Genomic DNA, 27434 nt, shown 5'->3' with positions numbered 1-27434 from the left:
GAGAGTGCTGGTCATCCCTCAGATGGCCAGAGCTAAGTGCGTTGCATGGCTGCCCTGTGAACCTGTGACATGGGAGACACTGTGCGGGACGCAGCGCCAAGGCAGCGCTTGACCACTCCCCTCTGCTGACAATGGTTGCATCCGAGGCTGGCCAGCACTTACCCCCGGACACCGCCTCTCCGAGGCTGGCCAGCACTTGCCCCTGGACACCCCCCCCACCCCCCCCCCCCCCCAACTCACAGTCACCTCCAGGGCCAGGCATCAGTTTCCCCCACCCCTCCAGTGCCCCTGAGGCCCGTAAACAACAGGTGAGCTGTGGAGAACACTGCTGCTCACTCACCTCAGTTCCCCCAAAGTGAAGGTTGACAAGTGTACATTGCCTGTGTGTTGTTGTGAAACATGTCGGTGTGCTTTCCCACCGACATGGACAGACAGTACAGTGGGGTTCAAGAGCCTAGCGGGATAGCCTTTTACTTACATGCTGATGCATTACAATTAACTCCCCGCTGACTGATGGCAGGAAACACAGCCTACCATTGGTGGGCTGAGCAGATGATCACGACCTGCCTTCACGCCATCATGAAGCAGGTCGCACCATATTTTCCACGCATGCCACCTATCATGCCTACTGCCAGCAGACTTGGAAAATTCTGCCCTTTAATTTGCAATGTTATGACACAACTGATGGTAAATGCTGGGCCACTCAAATCCAAAAGGGAAACAACTGCGCAACTGTTTTGCAATTTGTATAAATTTCAAGATGCGTTCCTTGAATTCAATAGTAATAAGACCACTGAGTTTTATAGGTTTCTTACAAAACTAAATTAAACCTTTATTAATATAAGAAATTATTTTAAGCACACATATAAATCTACAAATTACAACTACGGTGACTTCTAATTCCCCTAGTTCATCTAACTCCCAGGTATTGCTTCAGGAAACCTGGTAGACAAATCCATTATTGTTAATAAATACTGATTTACAATTTTAGTCTTAGGGAGGGGATCTACATAATCAATCATGACCCTAGTAAAATGTTTTTCAAATGCTGGAATGGGATTTAAAGGTGCCGGCTTAATCACTGCTTGTGGCTTCCCTATCACCTGACATGTATGACGTTCTACAGAATTTAATTACATTCCTATGCAATCCAGGCCAGTAAAAATGTTTTTGTACCTTCACCCATGCCTTTCTAACTCCTAAATGCCCTCACTTGGAATTTCATGAGCTATCCTCAGAATCTCATTTCTATATTCAAATGGCTGTACAATCTGATGCATCTCCCTCTAGCTTTCATTTGTTGAAGCATGACAAGGCCTCCATTTTCTCATTAAAACATTACTGTGAAGGTAATAACATTCTGGAATACATTTTGCCTCTGTTTCTCAGTAAGCTGTCTCATATGAATGTTTTATTTGCAAATCCTTTTTCTGTAACTCCACTCACTACCTCGAGTTAAACACTTCAGCTGAGTTGTCCTCTGTTCTTTCCTCCTGAACAACCTTATCAAACACAGCTAATTGGATTTCCACACCTTATCCCCACCTTTGAACTTCCCTTTCTTCTTGTTTCATTATCACGCAATCTGGAAACAATCCAGGATGCTCTCTCTGCAACACTTCTGTTGAAAACACTTCTACAGGCTGCTCAACTACCTTAGGCACCACCCACATCTGTGATCCAGCTATATCATTACCTAGAATAATTTGAACACCTGCAATGAGCAATTTTTTTCAATACTCCAACAATTACCTCATCTGTTTTCCACTCACTCTTTAAATTTACCTTCCACAATGGAATAGGTTTAGCATCTCCATGAGCCCCACTTATCCTCACCTGTTCCTGCAATACTTCCTCTGAACAACAAATGTCACTATCCCACAACATTAAGAATTGACTAGCCCCTGTGTCTCAAGATTTTAACATCTTTACCTACTCCACCATGTACACATGGAAAGACTTTCCTTTCACACACAAAATCTTTAAATATTTCTGCAACCTGCTCCTCAGAAATCTCTTGGGTAACTTGTTAACACATTCCCACTTCTTTACCTATCACTGATTCTTCCTGTTTTACCTGTACACAAACCACTGGTTTTTTCCTGTGCCTGAACCTCAGAACTTACAGTATTTCTACTTCCAAAACTTTTCTGCACCCCTATAATTCCAACAGATTTTCCCTGCAATTTCCCACACACATTTCATACGTCCAACTTTATTATAATGAAAACACCTCAATTTTCAAATGTCACATCTACCCTCAACTCCTTCTGTTTTATTCTGAGAAAAACTTTTTGCGAATTTCCACCTACTCTTCTTCCCTGACCTTCGCCTTCCTTTCATGTTCCTGCTTTCTATCCTTTTCTGATTTAAAAGGGTGACAAAAAAAGGTTTAGTTCTATGAACTAACTCATAATCATCAGCTATCTTGCTGCTTGTCTTACAGAATCAACCCTCTGTTCCTCTACATGAGTTCTCACTACCGAAGGAATTGAATCTTTAAATTCTTCCAAAAGAATTGCCTCCCTAGAAGCTGTATATGTTCTCTCCATCTTTAATGCCCATATCCACCTGCAAAATTACTTTGTTTTACTCTCTCAAGCTCAATATAAGTTTGCCCAGGCTGATTTCTCATATTCCTAAATTTCTGCCTGTATGCTTCAGGAACCAACTCATACGCACTCAAAATAGCCTTTTTTTTCCACATCATAGTTCACCGACATATCTTCTGACATTGAAGCATCAACCTCATGTGCTCTACCCACCAACCTGGATTGCAACAACAATAATTTTCCCGTGGCCATTTCATCCATTTATCTATCTTCTTAAATGAAATAAAGAATGCTTCCGCATCTCTTTCCCCAAACTTTGGAAGGGCTTGTACAAATTTAAACATCCCTCCACTTGGCTCTAGCTAAGTCCTTTCTCACCTTCTGGAGTCTGTTTTTTAACTGCCTGCATTTTGAGCTGGAATTCTCTCTCTTGCTTTTCTGCCTGTTCCCTTTGAAATGCTCTTCCTTTTTCTTTTACTTTTTCTGCTGCCTCTAGCTCGAGTTTTTTAAATTTCCTTTGCTTGTTCAAGTTCAAGCTTCTTCATTTCTAACTGAAGTCTCATAACCTCCAGCTGTGACTCATTAGTATCAGGTATTGCTTCCAACTTTAAACGCTGTTCTATACCTTCAATTATATCTGCTTTCTTCACCCCTACTGGTAACCCCAATTGTAATGTATCCACTAATTCCATTAACTTTAGTTACCTTTTGTAAACCAGCCAAAGTTATAACTTCAACTCCCAAACAAGTCTTAGCTACTGCCAAGGCCATATTGCAGTCTCATCACTACAAAAAAACCTCATGCCAATTCCTGAATTCAAAGTGCATCTCGTACTCATTGCTTTAAGATTCACCAACTCCAACTCAGTCAAGGAATTTAAAATATATCCTGCAGAGAGCCCCCAACTTTGTTATGGCACAACCGATGGTAAATGCTGAGCTGCTCAAATCCCAAAGGGAAACTTGAAACAACTGTTTTACAACTTGTATAAATTTCAAGATGCGTGCCTTGAATTCAATAGTAATAAGACCACAAAGTCTTATAGGTTTCTTACAAAACTAAATTAAATCTTTATTAATATAAAAAATGATTTTAAGCACACACCTAAATCTGCAAATTACGACTATGATAACTTCTAATCCCCCCAGTACATCTAACTCCCAGTTACACTTTTGTTAAGTCAGCAGATGCATAGATTTTAAAAGACCCAGGCAAAGAAACACAATACCCTGAATAATCCAGTTCAAAATGAGCGTTTTTAACTTCAGTTCTTTGTAGAGGATTAGAAGGAAAGGCTTTTCACACTTGTTTAGATCTTAGAATGCCTGCCCTTACACACAACCTATGCTCCTTTACACCCTATGGACGCAAATGCCCATTGTTTCACTGTCTTTAGACTTTACCTCTTTGATAATAAAAATCTCTCACAGTACCAATTTTACCAGTATTCTTTGGGAAAAATAAACTCACAGGGCAGAATTTTCGTCCCAAGGATGGGTGTGTGCCCAACCCGAATGGGAGTGAAATAATGTGCGATGTTGTTGGGCAAGCATCCCAATGTCTTTGCGCACTCTTACTTTCTTTTAGTCGGTGGGCAATTAAGAGGCCTATTAAGGCCCTTAAGTAATTAAATAAGCTGCATTTTTCACTGCCCACTCAACTGATTGGGTGGCAGGTGGGCAAATAGGCCAGGTGGCCTTTGCATTTTTAACGAAACCTCGTCCACTGGCGGGATGAGGTTTCCAGTGCTTACTAAAAAAACAATAAAAATTTTTTAACAAGATTTTTCACATGTCCCTCTTCATGTGACTGAGCCACATGTAGGAACATGTTTATCTCATAAGTTAAAAGTTTATTTTTGTATTTAAAATCCGTCAGCTCCCTGAGGCAGCTCTATGCCTTCAGGGAGCTGTCAGTGCACGCTTCCCTGCACATGCGCACACTTCAGAGTTCGAGTTCCTCCTGCCCTCACCCCAGCAGTGCTGAGGCTCCCAGTGCATGTTTCACGCCAGCTGACCGTTAATTGACCAGTCAGTGTGAAATCGCGGTCGGAGCCTGATCTCCGGCGGTGGTCGGTTTTGAGGCTGCTCCCAGGCCCACCTGCCATGCCTGACTGAAGAGGGAAAAGTTCTGCCCACTGTTTCTGAATTTCACCTGGCTAGGTGACACATTTAACCCCTCCCTTGAAATCAATCTAGTCTGGTTTATTTCAAAATACAAATGTGCTCTTTACCCCTATGTCTACACACTTAACATTTCAAACCTAGCCTATCTTCTAATACATCAAAGCCTTCAGACCAGCTGCCTTTAATTTAATTAAGTCTCACAGACACAGACCACACTATTACTCTACAATAAATTCCAATAACATGATGAGAATTATTATATCTTCCTGGCATCTAAAATTCCCTAGATTCGGGGACAGTTCCATTAGATTGGAAAATAGTGAATGTAGCTCCTTTATTCAAAAAGGGCGGGAGACAGAAAGCAGGAAACTGCAGGCCAGTTAGCATAACATCTGTCATAGGGAAAATGTTAGAAGCTATTTTTAAGGACTCTATAATAGGGCACTTAGAAATTTCAAGGTAAAAAGGCAAAGTCAAAATCATTTTGTGAGAGGGAAATCATGTTAAACCAATTTATTGCCGTTCTTTCAAAAGCTAATATGTGGTGTGGATAAAGGGCAAACAGAGAGATATAGAAAATAGGAGCAGGAGTAGGTTATTTGGCCCTTCAAGCCTGCTTCGCCATTCAATATGATCATGGCTGATCCTCTATCTCAATGCCATACTCCCACTCTCTCCCTATACCCCTTGACGTCATTAGAGTCTAGAGATCTATCTATTTCCTTCTTAAATATATTCAGTGACTTGGCCTCCACAGCCTTCTGTGGCAGAGAATTCCAAAGGTTCACCACCCTCTGAATGAAGAAATTTCTCCTCATCTCAGTCCTAAATGGCTTACCCCGTATCCTGAGACTGTGTCCCCTTGTTCTAGACCCCCCCCCAGCCAGAGGAAACATCATCCCTGCAACCAGTCTGTCCATACCTGTCAGAAATTTATAAGTTTCAATGAGATCCTCTCATTCTTCTAAACTGCAGTGAATACAAGCCTAGTCGACCCAATTTCTCCTCATAAAACAATCCTGCCTTCCCTAGTATCAGTCTGGTGAACCTTCACTGCACTCCCTCTATGGCAAGTATATCCTTTCTTAATTAAGAAAACTGCACCCAATACTTCAGATGTGGTCTCACCAAAGGCCTGTACAGCTGCAGTAAGACATCCTTGCTCCTGTACCCAAGTCCTCTCACAATGAAGGCTGACATACCATTTGCCTTCTTAACTGCTTATTGCACCTGCATGCTTGCTTTCAGTGATTGGTATACAAGGACACCCAGGTCCCTTTGTATATTAACATTTCCCAATCTATCACCATTTAAATAATACTCTGCCATTCTGGTTTTCCTACCAAAGTGGATAACTTCACACTTAGCCTCATCATACTTCATTTGCCATGTGTTTGACCACTCACTCAACTTGTCTAAATTGTCTTGAAGCCTCTTAACACCCTCCTCACCATTCACATTCCCACCAAGTTTGGTGTCATCAGCAAACTTGGAAACATTACATTTGGTTCCCTCATCAAAATCATTGATATATATTGTGAATAGCGGGGGCTCAAGCACTGATCCCTGCAGTACCCATTAGTCACCGCCTGCCACTCTGAAAAAGACCCATTTATTCCTGCTCTCTGCTTCCTGACTGCTAACCAATTCTCAATTCATGCCAATATATTACCCCCAATCCCATGTGCTTTAATTTTGTACACTAACCTCTTATGTGGGACTTTATCAAAGCTTTCTGAAAACCCAAATACCACATTCACCGGTTCTCCTTTATCTATTCAGCTAGTTACATCCTCACAAAAAACTCCAGATTTCTCTTTCACAAATCCATGTTGACTTTGTCTAATTCTATTGATATTTTCTAAGTACGCTGTTATTTGATCCTTTACAATAGACTCTAGCAATTTCCCCACTACTGATGTTAAGCTAACCCCAGTCTGTAATTCCCATTTTTCTCCCTCCCTCCTTTTTTCAATAGTGGGGTTACATTTGTCACCCTCCCAATCGGCCGGGACTGTTCCAGAATCTATATAACTTTGCAGGATGACAACCAACTCATCCACTATTTCAGTGGCCACCTCCTTTAGTGCCCAGGGATGTAGATTATCAGATCCCAGGGATTTATCAGCTTTCAGTCCCATTAATTTCTCCAGCAATTTTTAAAATAATACTAATTTCCTTCAATTCCTCCTCCTCATTAGACCCTTGGTCCCCTGGCATTTCTGGGAAGTTATTTGTGTCTTCCTCCATGAAGACAGAACTAAAGTAGTTGTTTAATTGCTCTGCCATTTCCTTGTTCTCCATTATAAATTCTCCTGTTTCCGACTTAAGGGACCTACATTTGTCTTCAGTAATCTTTTTCTTTTTATATACTTTTACACTCTGCTTTTATGTTCCTTGCAAGTTTACTCTCCTACTCTATTTTTCCCCTCTTAATCAATCTCTTGGTCCTCCTTTGCTAAATTCTAAACTGATCCCAATCCTCAGGCTTGCTACTTTTTCTAGCAACTTTATGACTCCTCTTTGGATCTAATACTATCCTTAATTTCTCTTGTTCACCATGGTTGCCCACTTTTCCTGTGGTGTTTTTGCGCCAGAAAGGAATATATAACTATGTAATGCATGCATTCATTCCTTAAATATTAGTAATTTCCTATCCACTGTCCTGCCTTTTAATGAAGTTTCCCATTCTATTGTAACCAATTCATGCCTCATACCTTCGTAGTTTCCTATGTTTAGATTTAAGACCCTAGTTTCAGATTGGACTACTTCACTTTCCATCCTAATGCAGAATTCCATCATGTTATGGTCACTGTTCCCTAAAGGACCCCGCACAAGAAGATTATTAATTAACCCTTTCTCATTGCACAATACCAAATCTAGGACAGCCTGTTTCCTGGTCGGTTCCTCGATGTACTGTCTGAAAAACCACCTTGTACACACTACAGGAATTCATCCACCACAGTATTATTGCTAATATGGTTTGCCCAGTCTATATGTAGATTAAAGTCACCCATGATTACTGTAGCACCCTTGTAACATGCATCTCTAATTTCCTGCTTAATACCATCCCCTACCTACTGTTTGTAGACCTATAGACAACTCCCACTAATGTTTTCCGCCCCTTCTTGCCTCTTAGCTCCACCCAGACTGATTTTACATCTAGATTTTTTGAACTAATATCCTGTCTCACTGTCACATTGATTTCATCCTTAACTAACAATGCCACCCCATCTCCTTTTCCTTTTTGCCTGTCCTTCCTAAATATTGAATACCCTTGCAGCGGTTCAAGAAGGCAGCTTGCCACCACTTTCTCAATGGCAACTAAGGATGGGCAATAAATGCTGGCCCACCCAATGACATGCACATCCCGTGAATGAATTTTTTAAAAATTCAGTTCCCAGCCTTGGTCACCCTGCAGCCATGTCTCTGTAATTGCAAACATACCGTACCCATTTACATCTCTTTGCACTGTTAATTCGTCTACTGCAAACGCTTCTTGCATTCAGATACTGTGCTTTTAGACTTGACTTATTGACATTTTTACACATTTTTTTGTACCAAGGCCCTATTTGCTGCTAGCGCTTGTTTTCTCTGCCTTCCACTTTTGCTTTCTATTTTTCTGTCTTTCATTTCTATCTTTGTTTTCCTCTCCTGTGTCTCCCCACTCACATTCCCATCCCACTGCCACCCTATTTTAATCCCTCCCCCACAATACTAGTCAATACTCCTGCAAGGAGATAAAAGCAAAAAACTGCGGATGCTGGAAATCCAAAACAAAAACAGAAACAGAAATACCTGGAAAAACTCAGCAGGTCTGGCAGCATTGGTGGAGGAGAGCACAGTTGACATTTCAAGTTCTCATGACCCTTCAACAGAACATTGGTCCAGATCCTACTGGGGTGCAATCTGTCCAGCTTGTACAGGGAGCTGTTTGATGTACTTAGCTTTCCAAAAGGCATTTGATAAGGTGCCACATTAAAAGTTATTGCTGAAAATAAAAGCTCATAATGTATGGGGCAATATGGTGGCATGGATAGAAGATTGGCTAGCTGACAGGAAACAGAAGAGGCATAAATGGGTCATTTTGAAATTAGTGGTGTGCCACAGGGATCAGTGCTGAGGCCTCAACTTTTCAATTTATACAAATGACTTGGATGAAGGAACCAAATGTATGGTTGCCAAATTTGCTGATGACACAAAGATAGTTGGAACATAAATTGTGAAAAGGATGTAAGGAAGCTACAAAGGGATACAGATGGGTTAAGCAAGTGGGCAAATATCTGGCCAATGGAGTATAATGTGGGAAAATGTGAAATTGTCCATTTTGGCAGGAAGAATAAAAAAGAAGCATATTATCTAAATGGTGAGAGACTGCAGAGCTCTGAGATGCAGACGGATTTGGGTGTCCTAGTGCGTGAGTCACAAAAAGTTAGTATGCAGGTACAGCAGGTAATTAGGAAAGCTAATAGAATGTTATCATTTATTGCAAGGAACATTGAATACAAAAGTAGGGAGGTTATGCTTCAGTTATACAGAACATTAGCAAGACCACATCTGGACTATTGTGTACAGTATTGGTCTCCTCATTTAAGGAAGGATGTAAATTTGTTGGAAGCAGTTCAGAGAAGATTTACTAGAATAATACCTGAAATGGGCAGGCTGTCTGATGAGGAAAGGTTGGACAGGCTAGGCTTGTGTCCACTGGAATTTAGATGAGTAAGAGATGACTTTATTGAAACATATAAGACACTGAGGCATCTTGACAGGGTGGATGTGGAGTGTTATGACACAGCAGTTGGTAAAGGCTGAGTTGTTTAAATCCCAGAGGGAAACTTGAACAATTGCCATAACCTATATTTTTAATTGGTATGTTTGAGGTACAGCTCTCAAGTCAGAATAAGACCACCAAGCCTCAAAAGGTTTCTTATATAAAACTAAATTAAACATCTATTAATTTAACATCAAATTAAATGCATACACATGGCTACAAATTACTACCATAATAACTTTTAAACAAATCCCCAAATTAATCACTCCCAGGTAAATCTTCAAAAGGCAACAGTAACCCACAGGGCAACATTTTCCCCCTCATCGGGGGGTGAAGTGCAGAAGCGGGCTTCTGATTAGCGCCCCCAGTCGGGGGTGCACAGCCATTTTAAGTGGGCAGGCCGATTAAGCACCCCCAGAGCTGGGTGTGCGTGCTTTCTCGCAAAGTGCTGCCTCAGGGAGATCAGCTCCGATTTACAACTTTTAATAAACATGTTTAAGCATTTCTGGGAAGTTATTTGTGTCTTCATCCATGAAGACAGAGATAAAGGAGTTGTTTAATTGCTCTGCCATTTCCTTGTTCTCCATTATAAATTTTCCCATTTCAGACTTAAGGGACCTACATTTGTCTTCACTAATCTTTTTATTTTCATTAACTTATAGAAGCTTTTACAGTCTGCTTTTATGTTCCTTGCAAGTTTACTCTCCTACTCTATTTTTCCCCTCTTAATCAAGTAGGACAAATCCAACTCAGCCAATTACCTCTCCATCAGTCTACTGTACATCATCACTAAAGTAATGGAAGGGATCATAAACAGCGTTATCAAGCGGCACTTGCTTAGCAATAACATGATCACTGACGCCCAGCTTGGGTTCTGCCAGGGCCACTCAGCCCCTGACCTCATTACAGCCTTGGTTCAAACATGGACAAAAGAGCTAAACTCCCAAGGTGAGGTGAGAGTAACTGCCCTTGACATCAAAGCAGCATTTGACCGAGTGTGGCATCAAGGAGCCCTAGCAAAGGAAGATGGTTGTGGTTGTTGGAGGTCAGTCATCTCAGCCCCACGACATCACTGCAGGAGCTCCTCAGGGTAGTGCCCATGGCCTAAACATCTTCAGCTGTTTCATCAATGACCTTCCTTCCGTCATATGGTTAGAAGTGGGGATGTTCACTGATCATTGCACAATGTTCAGCACCATTTGTGACTTCTCAAATACTGTTGAGGTGGGATACCTGGTGGCTAAACCACCGCCCACATAGGCACTGACCAGACGAGGACAATACTCCTGTGAGGATGTGCAAGTCTGAACGCAACCCCAGGAACCCCTGATCCTTTCCCTGAAGCTGCCTCTTCATGAGAGTCGCCAATCTCTCCATGGAGGAAGCTTGGTGCTCAGCCATGATGCTCAATGCATCGACCACAGCCCGCATAGACTTCTCCACCACTGACACCAAGCCAAGCAGAGCCTCATGTATCTCCACCAGATGTTCCCAAGCATCCGGCCGCTTTGCCCACGACTCCAGAGGCTCAGCCTGAGCATGTGCTTGGGCCCCTTCAGTCCTCCGACTGCAGGCGCCATCAGCACTCTCTGTCTCCACCAGCTGCTCCAGTGACTGTGAAGTGCCCTCATCGCTGTGACCCAGGACACTAGCCTAAGAAACAATGCCCACCGAGGTGCCAGTATCTGCGCTGGTGCCGACCAGGCAGAGTTGGTGTGACACTTCCAGTGGTGCAACTTCATGCCCCTCAGGTGTCAGAGGATCCCCCTGCTGCTCCAGCTCCCAGCCCTTCGCCGATGATGCTAAAAGGAAGAGTAAGGAAATTCGATCAGTTAGCCTGCGGGCAATGTCAATGTACATGTCTGTCCCCCGCATCATCAAGTGCTCATTATTCCACACGCACTGGGCAAACCATGTTGGTAACGCCACTAGCTGAACAATCAGCAATGGCATTGATGTTGGGAAACTACTGGGTGACATGAGTGCTGGCCATACATACCTGCCCATGGAACCCCAACCTCTCCGGCTCCAATGGACCTGGGCGCATGCCGCCTCTCCAGGTCCAGTGCCTCTTGCTCATAGTGGCTGAGCATCAAGATCTGGGCTGGCCCACTGCCAGTCCTCAGCTGCTTGGCGCTGTTATGAGAATTCTTCTCATGAAAAAATTGCATTGATAAATGATACTTGTACCATCAATCTCCCTGCAGCTGGCCCACCCCAAGCCCAGCTGGCCACTGCAGGTTCGCAGTGCATCCTTCCCCTGCTGGTGGCTGGCACTCACACTACTATATGCCTGCTTCTTTCCCTCGCTAGCACCCCACCAACCCGCCTAGCCCTTCATGATGGTTGGGAACATACAGTTGTACCAGCTGTTGCAAGGAGGCACAATGACGTGGAGCGCAGAGGGCAGCACATCCATATGTGCCACAGCACCTTGAAGATCCCCTCACACCAAGTCATCACCCTGAGTTCCACATGTCTTGGAGTTCGACCAGTGAGCCTGGGTGTAGCTCCTCCAGGTTGAACCCACCACAGTTGCGTGGGTGTCACTGCACCACATGCTGTGGGCGCAGAACCCATCTCATCTCAACCCTCTCATGCTGAATACATAGGCAATCTCTGGTGGGCCGCCCAGCAAAGGACACATGCCATCACTAACTCATTGCACTCAGAGCACTCAGACATGGGTCAACCGCCAGCGGGGGAGAAGTTACATGATGGGTGCAGTGAATGATGCCAACATGCTACTCACCCTTCCCGTGCGCAGCAGGTCATTGAAGCGCTTGCGGCACTGGGTCCATGAGTGCCGCACCACGTCATGGGAGCTCACAATCTCTGCAACCTCCTCTCATGCACGCTGTGTCAACTGGGGTGGCCTCCTCCTCCCGTCCTCGGGGACAAGCACATCCCGCCGTGCTGCCACCTCCTCGAGGAGAGCAGCAAGGCACTCATCAGAAAACCTGGGCGCACACTGCCCACCAACCTTACCCTCCTGCATGCCTCTTTTTGATTTGCCTTGCCTTGCTCCCAACCTCTGGCCATGTACAGCAGCCTTGGTGCAGCTGCAGCTTGGCCTTTAAACAGGCCACCGGATTGCCATTGGACCCGGCGGCAATTGCCATTCTGCCTGTGCCAACCCACTCCCACCATCCCCGGGAGTTGCCAAACATGCTGGGTGGGCCTTAATTGGCCCGCCTGCACAAAATGGCAGCGTAGTCCCAATTGCCAGCACCCACACTTGCACTCCCCACCCGATATGGGGAAAATTCTCCCCAATGTATTTACTAGGGTCAGAAGCTTGGGGGAAGATGTGGTGTAAAGGGTTAATGTTAGATATGCAAATAAACAGTCTACATCATCAGGGTATGCTGAGAGATATAAAAGCAAAGAACTGCAGATGCTGGAAATCCAAAACAAAAACACAAACAGAAATACCTGGAAAAACTCAGCAGGTCTGGCAGCATCTGTGGAGAAGAGCACAGTTGATGTTTCAAGTCCTCATGACCCTTCAACAGAACTAAGTAAAAATAGGAAAGGGGTGAAATATAAGCTGGTTTAAGGGGGGGGGGTGGGGTGGTGGTAAAGGGCCAGTGATAGGTGGAGATAACCAAAAGATGTCACTGACAAGAGGACAAAGAGGTGTCGAAGGTGGTGATGTTATCTAAAGGAATGTGCTAATTAAGGGTAGAAAGCAGGACAAACAAACAAGGTAGATAGCTCTAGTGGGGGTGGGGTGGGGTGAAGGGATACTAAAAAGGCTAAAAGGTAGAGATAAAACAGTGGATAGAAATACATTTAAAAATAATGAAAATAGGTGGGAAAAGAAAAATCTATATAAATTATTGTAAAGAACAAAAAGGAGGGGGAAAAAAACTGAAAGGGGATGGGAATGGAGGAGAGAGTTCATGATCTAAAATTGTTGAGTTCAATATTCAGTCCGGAAGGCTGTAGAGTGCCTAGTCGGAAGATGTTCCTCCAGTTTGCATTGAACTTAGTTCTGTTGAAGGGTCATGAGGACTCGAAACGTCAACTATGCTCTTCTGCACCGATGCTGCCAGACCTGCTGAGTTTTTCCAGGTTATTTATGCTGAGAGATAGTTCTATGTGAAGCCACGTGCTAAGCCTTGTACTGTACATAGTTAGTAGAATGTCAGTAAAAGATAAAGCATACCCACAGCCTTGCCTCCAACAGTCTTTACCAATCCTGACTAAGGACAACCTCATCTAGGAGCTGCAATGATGATAACAGTGATTAGCAAAGACTAAGGGGAATCTAATAGAAGTATGCAAAATGAGTAACAGGTTTGAGGAGGTAAACAGTGAAAGAAAGACTACTGTTACAGACTGAGAATTAATAAAGGGCACTCTCACACAGGAATTGTACGAGAAGCATAAAAAAGTCCTTGGCCTTTGGAATCCACTATACAACTGCTGAATCATAGAATAATAGATAATTGATAGATAATCATTCAGCAGGTCTGTTCTCCTATTCCTGATAATTAAGTTGTTAAAAATTTATCATGCCAGCAGATGCTGAATTGCAATGATGATATAAATAAAACAAGTAATCATAATTCATAAACTTGTTACAGGCAATCATTAAAATAAAGTATAAAATAATAAAATTATGAGCACTTCAATTATGAGCACTTCAATATACAAATAATTAGAATAAGTTGCAAAATGCAGGGTTTTTTTTATTCTTTTAGGGGGTGTGGGCATCGTTGTCTAGGCCAGCATTTATTGCCCATCCCTAATTGCCCTTGAGAAGGAGGTGGTGAATCACATTGAACTGCTGCAGTCTCTGTGACGTAGGTACGCCCACAGTGTTATTCGGAAGGGAGTTCCAGGAGTTTGACCCAGCCACAGTGAAGGAACAGTGATATATTTCCACAGCAGGATGTTGAGTGGCTTGGAGGGGAACTTCCTAGTGGTGGTGTTCCCATGTATCTGCTGCCCTTGTCTTTCTAGATGGTAGAGGTCACGGGTTTCGAAGATGCTGTCGAAAGAGTGTTGACGCGTTGCTGCAGTACATCTTGTATATGATACATACCGCTGCCACTGTGCGTTGGTGGCGGAGGGAGTGAATTTTAAGACAGTGGATAGGGTGCCAATCATGTGAACTGCTTCGTCCTAAATGATGTCGAGCTTCTTGAGTGTTCTTGGAGCTGCACTCATTCAGGCAAGTGGAGAGTATTCCATCACACTCCTGACTTGTGTTTAGTAAATGTTAGATAGGCTTTGGGGAGTCAGGAGTTGAGTTACTCACTGAAGGATTCCTAGTCTCTGACCTGCTCTTGTAGCCACAGTATTTATATGACTAGTCCAGTTCAGTTTCTGGTTAATGGTAACCTCCCAGGATGTTGATAATGGGGGATTCAGTGATGATAATGTTGTTGAATTTCAATGGGAGAGTTAGATTCTCTTTTGTGTGAGATAGTCATTGCCTGGCACTTGTGTGACAGAAATGTTCCTTGCAGTTAAGGTCTCCTTAATTTACAGAATAAAAATGAAAGTACAACTGCACTCTGTGTTTTGTATTAAAGCCATAGAATGGTGATAGCACACAAGGAGGCCATTCAGCCCATCATGTCCATGCCAGTTCTCTGCAAAAGCAATTTAGCTAGTCCCACTCCACGTTTCCCCCCTCCCCCGTAGCTCTGTAAATCTTCTCCCTTCAGATAATGATCTAATGACCTATTTCCCTTTTGAAAGCCATGATTGAATCTGCTTCTACCACACTCTCAGGCAGAGCATTCCAGATACTAACCACTCGCTACGTAAAAAAGTTTCTTTCATGTCGCCTCTGGTTCTTTTACCTTAATTGGTGTCCTCTGATTCTCAATCCTTCCATCAAAGGGAACAGTTTCTCCCTATCTACTCTGTCCAGACTCCTCTTGATTTTGAATATATTTGAGAAATAATCAGATAACCATGCAAATCAAATATTCAAAGGTAATGGGATAGGGCAAGGAAAGATAATTAGATTATGATCTGTGATGTGCGGTCAGCACTAGCCCACACACAACAAGTCAAGTGGTCTAATTTTGTGTTAAAACTACAGTGGTTTTATCATCACAAATAACTGGGATTGAACTGAGCTCCAGTAGTGAAATTGATTTTTGACTGCTCTTTCCATTCTGCCTTTCCAGGACTGATTATTCACGAGGGACCATCTGTATATCGAATCTTTAAGCGTTGGCAAGCAGTTAACCAGCAATGGAAAGTACTGAACTATGAAAAGTCCAAGGACATGGAGGATCAGAAGAGCGGCCCGAACCGTAATAGGAACTCACGGGCCGAAAGGTCATCTACAACACACAACAGTTCCAGAGGCAACCGGCCGTTGGGAACCATGTCCAATCATCACTGTGCATACACTATTTTACACATTCTCAGCCACCTAAGGTCTAATGAACAGAGGCACCAAACAAGTGCAAGCAGAGAACTGGTGATGAGGGTGACTACAGTCTGATGAAAAGACCTGTTTTAAGGACAACTTGATGAGGCATCATTAAACATGGGACTGACAGCTGCAGGAAGAACAAAGAGGCCGGGATTGAGAGACAGATGGTAGAAGGACAACATCAGGCACCGCAAATCTACCAGGGCTGTCTGTGAAGTAGACCACAATTGAGGCCACACAATGGAAATTAATCCAGTTCATAAATTACAGTCACTGTATAATCTGAACTGCCTGTGAAACAAGATAAAAACGGCCACAACTGTTAAACAATTCTTTGAGCATGCTCTCATTCTTTGATTTAGAGCCAATTGCCAGATGGATGACTTCACTGTGATCCAGACTAGATATTCCCATTTAACAGATAGACTTAGCCATTACAATATTCCCATTGCCTCAGCCTGACAGACATATGAGGTTGATCTAGATCATTCCTGATGTCATATTTGACTCTGGGTTGAGCTTCTGACCACATATTTGCTCATCACCAAGACCACCAATTTACATCATGCATCTCTGCCCTTATCTAAACTCACCTGCTGCTGTAACTCTTACCCATGCCTTTGATACTTCTTGCCTCCTACTGTTCTTATTTACAGGTTATGTTCTAGACTATATTTTGATAAAACTCTCCTGGCTGGCTTTCTATCTTCCACTCTTCATAAACTTGACATCATCCTAAACTCTGTTGCCTGTATCCTAACTCACAACCAGTCCCGTAGCCCTTTCACCCCTTGCTCAATGACTTACATTGGCTCTTAATCCAGCAACTCCTTCATTTAAAAATTCTCATCCCTGTCTTCAGACCCCTTTATGATTTTTTATTATTCATTCATTGGATGTGGGCTTCGCTGGCTGAGCCAGCATTTATTGCCCATCCCAGTGCTCTTGAGAAGGTGGTGGTTAGCTGCCTTCTTGAACCGCTGTAGTCCATGTGGTGTAGGTACACCCACAGTGCTGTTAGGAAGGGAGTTCCAGGATTTTGATCCAGTGACACTGAGGGAATGGTGATATATTTCCAAGTCAGGATAGTGAGTGACTTGGAGGGCAACTTCCAGGTGGTGGTGTTCCCATCTATCTGCTGCCCTTGTCCTTCTAGATGGCAGTGGTCGTGGGTCTAGAAGGTGCTGCCGAAGGAGCCTTGGTGAACCCCTGCAGTGCATCTTGTAGATGGTACACACTGCTGCTACTGTGCTTTGGTGGTGGAGGGAGTGAATGTTTGTGGATGTGGTGCCAATCAAGCGGGCTGTTTTGTCCTGGATGGTGTCAAGCTTCTTGAGTGTTGTGGGAGCTGCACTCATCCAGGCAAGTGGAGAGTATTCCATCACACTCCTGACTTATGCCTTGTAGATGATGGACAGGCATTGGGAGTCAGGAGGTGGGTTACTCATCGCATGATTCCCAGCCTCTGCCCTGCTCTTGTAGCCACGGTATTTATATGGCTAGTCCAGTTCAGTAACCCCCAAGATGTTGATAATGGGGGATTCACTGATGGTAATGCGATTGAACATAAAGGAGCCATGGTTGGATTCTCTCTTGTTGGAGATAAGTTCAAGGTGAGGGGCAGGAGGTTTAGGGGGGATGTGAGGAAAAACTTTATTACCCAGAGGGTGGTGATAGTCTGGAATGCACTGCCTGGGAGGATGGTGGAGGCGGGTTGCCTCACATACTTTAAAAAGTACCTGGATGAGCACTTGGCACGTCATAATATTCAAGGCTATGGGCCAAGTGCTGGAAAATGGGATTAGGTAGGTAGGTCAGTTGTTTTTCATGTGTTGGTGCAGACTTGATGGGCCGAAGGGCCTCTTCTGCAATGTGTGATTCTGTAAGATGATCATTGCCTGACACTTGTGTGGCACGAATGTTACTTGCCACTTGTCAGCCCAAGTCTGGATATTGTCCAGGTCTTGCTGCATTTTGACATGGACTGCTTCAGTATCTGAGCAGTCGCGAATGGTGCTGAACATTTTGCAATCATCAGCGAACATTCCCACTTCTGACCTTATAATGGAAGGTCATGGATGAAGCAGCTGAAGATGGTTGGGCCGAGGACACTACCCTGAGGAACTCCTGCGGTGATGTCCTGGAATAGAGCTGACTGACCTCCAACAACCACAACTATCTTCTTTTGTGCTAGATATGACTCCAACCAGTGGGAGTTTTCCCCCTGATTCCCATTGACTCCAGTTTTGCTGGGGCTCCTTGATGCCACACTCTGTCAAATGCAGCCTAGATGTCAAGGGCCGTCACTCTCGCTTCATCTCGGGAATTCAGTTCTTTTGTCCTTGTTTGATCCAAGGCTGTAATGAGATCAGGAGCTGAATGACCCTGGTGCAACCCAAACTGGGCATCAGTGAGCAGGTTATTGCTAAGCAAGTGCTGCTTGATCTCACTGTTCATGACCGCTTCCATTACTTCACTGATGACGGAGAGTAGACTGGTGGGGCGATAATTGGCTGGATTGGATTCGTTCTGCCTTTTGTATACAGGACATACCTTGGCAATTTTCCACATAGCCGGGTAGATGCCAGTGTTATAGGTGTACTGGAACACCTTGGCTAGGTGCGCGGCAAGTACTGGAGCACAAGTCTTCAGTACTATTGCCAGAATATTTTCAGGCCCCATAGCCTTTGCATTATCCTTCAGCCATTTCTTGATATCATGTGGAATGAATCGAACTGGATGAAGACTGGCATCTGTGATGCTGGGGACCTCCGGAGCAGGCCAAGATGGATCATCCACTTGGCACTTCTGGCAGAAGATTGTAGCAATTGCTTCAGTCTTATCCTTTACACAGATGTACTTGGCTCCTCCATCATTGAGGATGGAGATATTTGTGGAGCCTCCTCCTCCAGTGAGTTGTTTGATTGTCCACCACTATTCACGACTGGATGTGGCAGGACTGCAGAGCTTAGATCTGTTGGTTGTGGGACCACTTCGCATGTCTATCACTTGCTGCTTATGCTGTTTGGCATGCAAGTCGTCCAGTGTTATAGCTTCACAGCTTGACACCTCATTTTTAGGTATGCCTGCTGCTGCTCCTGGCATGCCCTCCTGCACTCTTCATTGAACCAAGGTTGACCCCTGGCTTGAAGGTAATGGTAGAGTGGGGGATATGCTAGGCCAAGAGTTCACATATTGTGTTCGAGTACAATTCTGCTGCTGCCAATGGCCCACAGTGCCTCATGGATGCCCAGTCTTGAATTCCTAGATCTGTTCGAAATCTATTCCATTTAGCATGGTGGTAGTGCCACACAACATGATGGTGGGTATCCTCAATGTGAAGGCAGGACTTCACCTCCACAATGACTGTACGGTGGTCACTCCTAACGACAGTGTCATGGACAGATGCATTTGTGGCAGGCATGTCAGTGAGGATTAGGTCAAGTATATTTTTCCCTCTTGTTGGTTCCCCCACCACCTGCCGCAGACCCAGTCTAGCAGCTATGTTGTCCCTCCCCATCCTTTTAATCTTCTTCAGCTGCATGACTGTCTGAGATAACTGCACTCCTCCCATTCTGGAAACCTGCACATTACCACTTTTAATAACTTCATCATTGGTAGCTGTGCTTTCAGCTGCCAAGGAAGCTTTGAATTTCCCTCCCTAAACCTCTCTGCCTCTCTATCTCTCTCTTCCTTTCAGACACTCCTTAAAACCTCCCATTTTAAGTAAGCTTTTGGTCACTTGTCCTAATATCTCCTTATGTGGCTCAGTATCCAATTTTGGTGATAATGCTCCTGGGATTTTTAATTATGTTAAAGGCAAATTGTTGTTGTAGCATAGATAATACTATCAAACAACATTCTACAGATGGTCTTATCCAGTAGGATATTCTCCTCATAGAGATAGACTACAATCTACAAGGGAGTCAAGGGTTATCGGAAGCAGGCAGGACAGTGAATTTGAGGCCATGATCAAATCAGCCATGATCTTAATGAATGGCAGAGTGGGCTTAATGGGCTGAATAGCCTCCTCCTGCTCTTAGTTCTTCTTTTCTCATGACATATTTGTTACAACATTGCCATTGCAGATGGTCTTATGAATTACTAGCTGGCAGCAAGATAAGAAGTAGAGAATAAGGGTGATGTTATTCAAGGTGGCTGAATGTTGGAAGTGGAGCCCAACAAGGATCAATGTTGTGATCATTTGTTTAAAGTTTATGATTACATGTTGAAATACACAAATCATTAAAAAAGAAACTAAACACTAGAGCTTATTTCTACAGAGATAGAATTGAAAAGTGTAAAGATATGTTGAATGTGTATCAAACCTTTATCAGACCACACGGAGTATTGTAAACAGTTCTGGTTGCCATATTATTAAAATTATATTTAGGAGAAGGTACAAAGAAGATTTGAAGGGTGATACAAGAATTGTGAGATTTTATCTTTCAAGAAAGGATGAATGGACTGAGTCTTTCTTCCCGAAAAGAGAAGGCTGAGGTGTCCTAATAGAGATCTTTAAAATTATGAAAAGGGTTGATAGAGTAGATACAGGGAGAGTGTTTCCACCGTGGTAGAGAAGAGCATAACTAGAAGCCATCAGTAGAAGATAGTCACCAAGAAACCAAATAAGGAATTCAAAAGAAACTTCTTTACCCAGAGAGAATGATGAGCTCTCTACCACAGGCAGTAGTTATGGTGAATGAAACAAATACATATAAGAGGAACTCAGACAAGCACATGAGGGAGAAGGAAATTGAGAGTTATACTTATAGAGCTAGATGAGGAAGGAAGGGAGATGGCTTTAGTGGAACATCAACACCAGCATATACTGTTGGGCTGCATGGCCTGTCTTTTTCCAGTATGTTTTATGTAATTCTGTATAATTCAATTGTGATATTCCCATTGCACAGGTACCATTGTACAGATATTCTTATCTGTTATCAGATTTTTTTCTTTCCCTTTAGATCTTAGGATCTCTAGATTTCTGGGATATTGGGACCAGCTCTGGGGGGCGATGGGACCTGTATAGGCCAGAAGGGTTGCACTTAAACAGAGCCGGGTCTGGGTCGACTTGTTGATGCTTTTGGGAAGGGTTTAAACTAACTTGGCAGGGATGTGGGAACCAGAAAGTTAATATCAATGCTCGAAGAAGCAGATAGCATTAGAGTGGGAAATAGTAAGGTATTAGGTGGGTTCAGGGTAAGGGAGAAAGTAGCAAAATCTAAATTGGGGTTGCTGCACATGTATGTGAATGTGTAAAGAAGATTGGTGAATTACAAACGCAGATTACCATCTGGATTACAGAATCACAGTGCAGAAGAGGCCCTTCAGCCCATCGAGTCTGCACCAACACGTGAGAAACACATTACGATGTAGTGGTGATAATAGAGACCTGGCTCAAAGAAGGGAAGGACTGGGTGTTAAATATTCCTGGTTACAAGGTGTTGAGGAAAGACAGGAAAAGAAGGAAAAGGAAGGGTGGTGGTATTTTATTAAGGCAAACATTGCAATGTTGGAAAGAGAGGATGTCCCAGAGGGTCAAGGAGAGAATCTATTTGGCTAGAGCTAAGGAACAAAAAAAGGAGCAATTACATTGCTTGTTGTAGTCTATTGGCCAGCAACAAGTGGGAAAGATATAGAGGAGCTCTATATAGAGAGGTGCAAAATTAAGAGAATATAGACTGGGATAGTAGTAGTGTAAAGGAAAGAGAGGGGCAAGAGCTCCCAGAGTATGTTCAGGAGAATTTTTTACAGCAGTATATTTCCAGTCTGAAGAGAAAGGAGGCAATAGTAGATCTGGTTTTTGGGAATGAGGTGGGACAAGTAGATCAAATGTCAATAGGGGAACATTTAGGGGACAACGATAAAGGTTTAGGCTGACTATGGAAAAGGACAAAGAACAGTCCAGAGTAAGAAAGAATATTTAACTGGGGAAAAGCAAAATTCGGTGGAGTAAGAATTAATCTGGGCCAGATAAATTGGAATTAAAGGTTGGCAGGCAAAACAGTAATTGAACAATGGGCTGTTTTTAAAAAGCGTTTAGTTTGGGGATGGTTCAATAGTCAAGGCATATTCCCATAAAGGCAGGGCAAACAAATGCAGAGCCCCCTGGATGCCAAAAGAGATTAAGATGAAGAAGAAAAAGTGTGTTTACAACAGATCTCAGGTGCATAGTATAACCAAGCAACAGGCCGAACATAGAAAGTTCAGAGGGGACGTGAGAAAGCAAATAAAAAAGCAAAGAGAGAGTATGAGAAAAGATAGGCAGCTAACATAAAAAGGAATCCAAAAGTTTCTACAGGCTTATAAATAGTAAAAAGTGGTAAAAGTAGTAATGGGGCATAGCTGAGGTATTAAATGAATACTTTGCATCTGTCTTTACCAAAGAACAAGATGCTGAGTATGTCAGGGTGAAAGAGAAGGTAATTCAGACACTTGAAGGGGTTAAAATTGATAGGCTATCTGTACTTAAAGTTGATAAGGCACCAGGATTGGATGAGATGCATCCAAAGATACTAAGGGAAGTGAGAGTGGAAATTTATGAGGCACTGGCCATAATCTTTCAGTCTTCCTTAGACCCGGGTGGTGCCAGAGGACTGGAGAATTGCAAATATTACGCCCTTGTTCAACAAAAGGTGTAAAGATAAGCCCAGCAATCACAGGCCAGTCAGTTTAACCTCAGTGGTGGGGAAGCTTCCAGAAACAATAACTTGGGACAAAATTAACAGTCACTTCAGCGAGTATATGTTAATCAAGGAAAGCCCGCAGGGATGGAAAATTGCATTTAAATAACTTGCTGGAGTTTTTGATGAGGTAGCAGAGAAGGGGCGGAATTTTCCTTGCCAGTTGGTGTTGGGCGTCATGGTGGGCATGAGCGGATACTGTTGCGGGAAGGCCAAAAATCGGTTCCACACCATCATGAAACCAGTTTGCAATCATCCGCTCTCCCCGTCAATGTTGGGCCACCTTTCCCGCCGTCAGATGTCAAGAAATTCATTTTGATACATCTGCATATCATTATAAGCCCAGCCTATCGGAATCATCCCTTCACGCTGGATCATCCAGGATCACACCGACATGTTTCATAACAGCATTTATAAGGTGTGCACCTGGCGAACTACATTTAAAGGGGAACTTGGAGGTGAGTGCTCACTAACATTGCGCAGCACTCGTGAGTGTCGCCCGTTCAACTTCAAGGTTGAGATGCCATGCATTCAGGTGAGGACACAGACAGGTCGTTTTTTCCCAGCTGGCTGATAGTGCAATGCTGGGGCAAAGGCTGCACTGCGGTTGGGGCAAGTTGGTGGGGGCAAGGCAGCACGGTCTGATGGTGGTGTACAAGTACATGCGGGGCAGGGCTGGGGAGGGAAGCGGCCACACATCAGTAACACATTGTATAAAGTGGCCATTCCTCCGCAACTGAGATGGTTCAGTAGCAGCCACGTTGACATGAGTCATAGAGTCAAAAAGGTCTACAGCACAGAAAAAGGCCCTTCGGCCCATCAAGCCTGCACCAGTCAAACAAGTACCCAACTATTCTAATCCCATTTTCCAGCACTAGGCCCATAGCCTTGTATGCCATGGAATCACAAGTGCACATCCAAATTCTTCTTAAATGTTATGAGGGTTTCTGCCTCTACCACTCTTTCAGGCAGTGTGTTCCAGATTCCCATCACCCTCTGGGTGAAAAAATTCTTTCTCACATCCCCTCTAAACCTCCTGCCCCTTACCTTAAATCTGTGCCCCGTGGTTATTGATCCCTCCACCAAGGGGAAAAGTTCCTTCCAGTCTACCCTATCTATGCCCCTCATAATTTTATACACCGCAATCATGCCCCCCCCCCCAATCTCCTCTGCTCAAGGGAAAATAACACCAGTCTATCCAATCTCTCCTCATAACTAAAACATGAGTGGGCAAATACATGGCAGATACAGCATAATGTGGATAAGTGTAAAGTTATCCACTTTGATAGGCAAAACAGAATGGCAGAGTATTATTTAAATGGTGACGGATTGGGAAATGTTGATGTACAAAGGGACCTGGGTGTCCTTGTACACCAATCACTGAAAGCAAGAATGCAGGTGCAGCAAGTAGTTAAGAAGACAAATGGTATGTTGGCCTTCATTGCGAGAGGACTTGAGTACAGGAGTAAAAATGTCTTACTGCAGCTGTACAGGGCCTTGGTGAGACCACACCTGGAGTATTTTGTGCAGTTTTGGTCTCCTTACCTAAGAAAGGTTATACTTGCCATCCAGGAGTGCAGTGAAGGTTCACCAGACTGATTCCTGGGATGGCAGGATTGTCGTACGAGGAGGAGTTGGGCTGACTAGGCCTGTATTCACTTATGTTTAGAAGAATGAGAGGAGATCTCATTGAAATATATAAAATTCTGACAGGGATGGACAGATTGGATGTAGGGATGATATTTCCTCTGGCTAGGGGATCTAGAATAGGGGGTCATAGTTTCAGGATACAGGGTAGACCATTTAGGACTAAAATGAGGAGAAACTTCTTCACTCAGTACAGTGAACCTATGGAATTTTCTACCACAGAAGGCTGTGGAGGCCAAGTCACTGGATATATTTAAGAAGGAAATATTTAGATTTCTGGACTCTAAAGGTGTCAAGGGGTACGGAGAGAGCGCTGGAGTACGGCGTTGAGATAGAGAACCATCCATGATCATACTCAATGGCAGAGCAGGCTCAAAGGACCAAATGACCTACTCTGCTCCTATTTTCTATGTTTCGCTAAGGGCTTCATATGTTGTCTCTACTTTCAATGCCTGTATCCAATGGTCAAATCCACAGATACCTCTTCTGACAGCGATGCATATAATTGATGAGCTCTACCCACCAACCTACTCTGTAAGAGCAGTGTCCAGATTCCTTTCGGCCATTTCATTTGCTTAGCTACCTTTTCAAGTGAAATAAAGAAAGCCTCTACATCCCATTCCTTAAACTTTGGGAAGGCTTGCACAAATTTAAACATCTCCCTACTGGACTTTGTGTTGAAGATTTATTTCATCATCTGAACCTTTCTCAGTATCTGAGGCCTCTTTTTTAAAGTCCAGCCTTTTAAGCCGGTATTGCCTTTCTCGGAATCTTAACGGCACAGATGGGCACCATTTGGCCCATAGTGTCTGCAACAGCTCTCCAAATGAGGACAATGACCTATTCCTATTGCCATTGCCCTGCCTTTTTCTCATACCCCTGCACATTCTCGTTCCTTCTCTCTTTCATTGCTATCTTCTCCCTCTGGAGATCATGTTCTCTTTTCTTATTTTGTTCCCTTTCTCTCTCCTGCATTTCTGCTTGTTCCCTTTCAGATGTTCTCTCTTTTTCTTTTTCCTCTCTTTCTCTTTCCTTTTCTTTGTCTTCTGCCTCGAATTTAAGTTTTTTTGGTTCCTTTTCATGTTCGGGTTGCTTCATTCACAACTGGATCTTAGCTAACTCAATTGGCTCACCTCCTGGAGAATGTTGTCTCTCTGGTATTGCTTCCAATTTTAAATGTTGAGCTATTACCTAAACTATGTCTGGTTTCCTCGCCCCTACAGATAATTCTAACTCCAATTTATTCACCAATTTTGTTAGCTGAGTCTTGGTTACTTTTTGTAAACCAATCAGAGTTACTTTTTCCATCTGTAGAAAAGTTTTTGCAACCTTCAACGCCATTTTAGTTTACCAATGTACAAGAAACCTGGTCTCTGTCCTTTTAACCAATTATTATTCCGTGTCCAATCCCCCAAAGTCCGCGTTTCAAATCCTGCAAGAGCCCCCAATTTATGTTACAACTTGGTTCCGAGGAGTGTGCAAATTATCAAGCCCCACTAAAGCACCATTAATTTAAATGTTTAATTTTCTCAACGAAAAGGCCAATTGTATACCAATACTTCTAGCACCCAGGAGAAAAGAAGACTCTGACCAGGCTTCTCTCAAAAAACTCAGAATGATGAATTTATTTCGAAACAAAACTTCTTTTAACAAGTTGCAAGTACTGGTTAACACACAGTTGTGATTGGGAAGTACAACTATTTATCTCTTCCTAAAGAATTCTGCCAACACACGCACAGACAAACAAAGGACCAACAGATACAGTCTCTCTGCAAAAATGGGCCTCGGAGGATGGGCGCCACAAAATACAGCATAAAGTCCCCAGCCTCTCGATGCTGTCGACCTGGAGCTCCCCTGTGTAAAGACAGGCCGCCAGTCCCCGGTGGATGCCTGGAAGCTCCCACCAACCTGCCCCAGCTTCGCAGGCCCAAATGCAGACCAGCCACACTCAGATGAGGGTTCTCTGGCTACCGGTTGACCACCACACACAATCTCAGGCAAGGTAGGGAGAGGACGCCAGCCAGGGTAGCCGTCCCCCCCCAGCCTGTCCCCCAACAAAACTGCCCTCAAAACAAGCAGGTCCGCAACCCAAGTTCCTTCCTCTCACCCATGATATCCCCAGCAAGCCACCAACCCTCCCTCCCAGCTTCTCTTCTCCATCAATCAAAGTGACCGCTGCTCAAAACAAACAACCAGATCCTCCCCAAGTACACAAAAGTCAGTTGACTTCCCGGAAGAGGCCGGCCCACCGACATCTTCAAGGTGAACCCACAACCTTCTTTTAAAAAAATCCCAGGTTAGCATCCAAATATCCAGACCGTTCCATGTCCTCCCACCCTGCAAAAGAAAAATTCAGTCCTGAAAGATATGATTCCAACAACTCTGTTTCCCTCTCTCTGCAGTTGTTGCCAGGCTTGCCCTGAATGTCTGGCATTTTGTTTTTACTTAAATAGCTAGATAATTTGTTTTAAGTACTGTTGACTGAGCTATATTAGTGTCCATCAGGGAGAACTCCCCTGATTTTCTTTGAATGTCACGAGATCTTTTCTGTCCACCTTCAGGGACAGATATTTCATCCTTCACGATTGCACTGAATTTTTTGTGTTGATTATGTGTTTATATCTCTAGAGTGGGGCTTGAAACTAAGAGCTTCAGACTCAGGCGCTAAAGTCCTGTCACTGAGACAAGGTTAACACATACCTCCATACAAGCTCCCCTCAACTTTCAGCCTCAAGATACTTCTCTCACGGAATCTTTCCCCCAATCTACACTTGTTCAACCTCTCTCTATCAGGTCTTTTCATCTCACAACAAATCTTGAATAGTGTCCTCCTGCTTGGAGTCTGGCCTCTAGCTTATCTGCCCACTCAAGCAATGCAGAGGCATGAAAGTGCCACCAAGTGTTCCAGAGCCTTTCACCCCTCGGTCACAAACTGCAAACTAATGAGTGTTTTAGTGGACTGCAGAACAATTGGACAACTGGGCACATTGTACGATCTCCTTGCAAAAGCTGTCCATGAAGAAGTCACTGCTGGAGGCGCTCACAGCACCTTGCAATGTCATCAATCAGATTTGGACCAGTCTCCCCCAAGTTCAAGCTGACAGTGCAGCCTTGCAGTGCGTATTAGGAGAATGCCTGTGCCTGAGCTGAGAGCACAGCCTGCAGTCCAATAGGAAAAACTGCCACCAATCAGGGGGAGTGGAGCGGAGGCGGGTGGGGTTTTCGGCAGCCATGTAGCGCACTAA

At 43.8% G+C, this 27434-nt stretch overlaps 1 protein-coding gene across 1 annotated transcript in view; it reads left to right on the top strand.

Moving 5' to 3' along the window:
• The window catches only part of LOC121285053 (E3 ubiquitin-protein ligase MARCHF4-like), a 143301-nt gene extending 127274 nt beyond the window's left edge, over positions 1 to 16027 (top strand). Inside the window, exon 6 of the mRNA XM_041201174.1 lies at positions 15603 to 16027. Coding sequence (XP_041057108.1) covers positions 15603 to 15925 — 323 coding nt within the window. The 3' untranslated portion in view covers positions 15926 to 16027. The remainder of the gene's footprint in view (positions 1 to 15602) is intronic.
• The last annotated feature ends 11407 nt before the right edge of the window (positions 16028 to 27434 follow it).

This window comes from Carcharodon carcharias, chromosome 12 (genome assembly GCF_017639515.1).
Source record: "Carcharodon carcharias isolate sCarCar2 chromosome 12, sCarCar2.pri, whole genome shotgun sequence".
Classification (NCBI taxonomy): Eukaryota; Metazoa; Chordata; class Chondrichthyes; order Lamniformes; family Lamnidae; genus Carcharodon; species Carcharodon carcharias.
The sequence above is the reverse complement of the archived record's forward strand: the minus strand, read 5'-3'. Positions and strand labels throughout refer to the sequence as shown.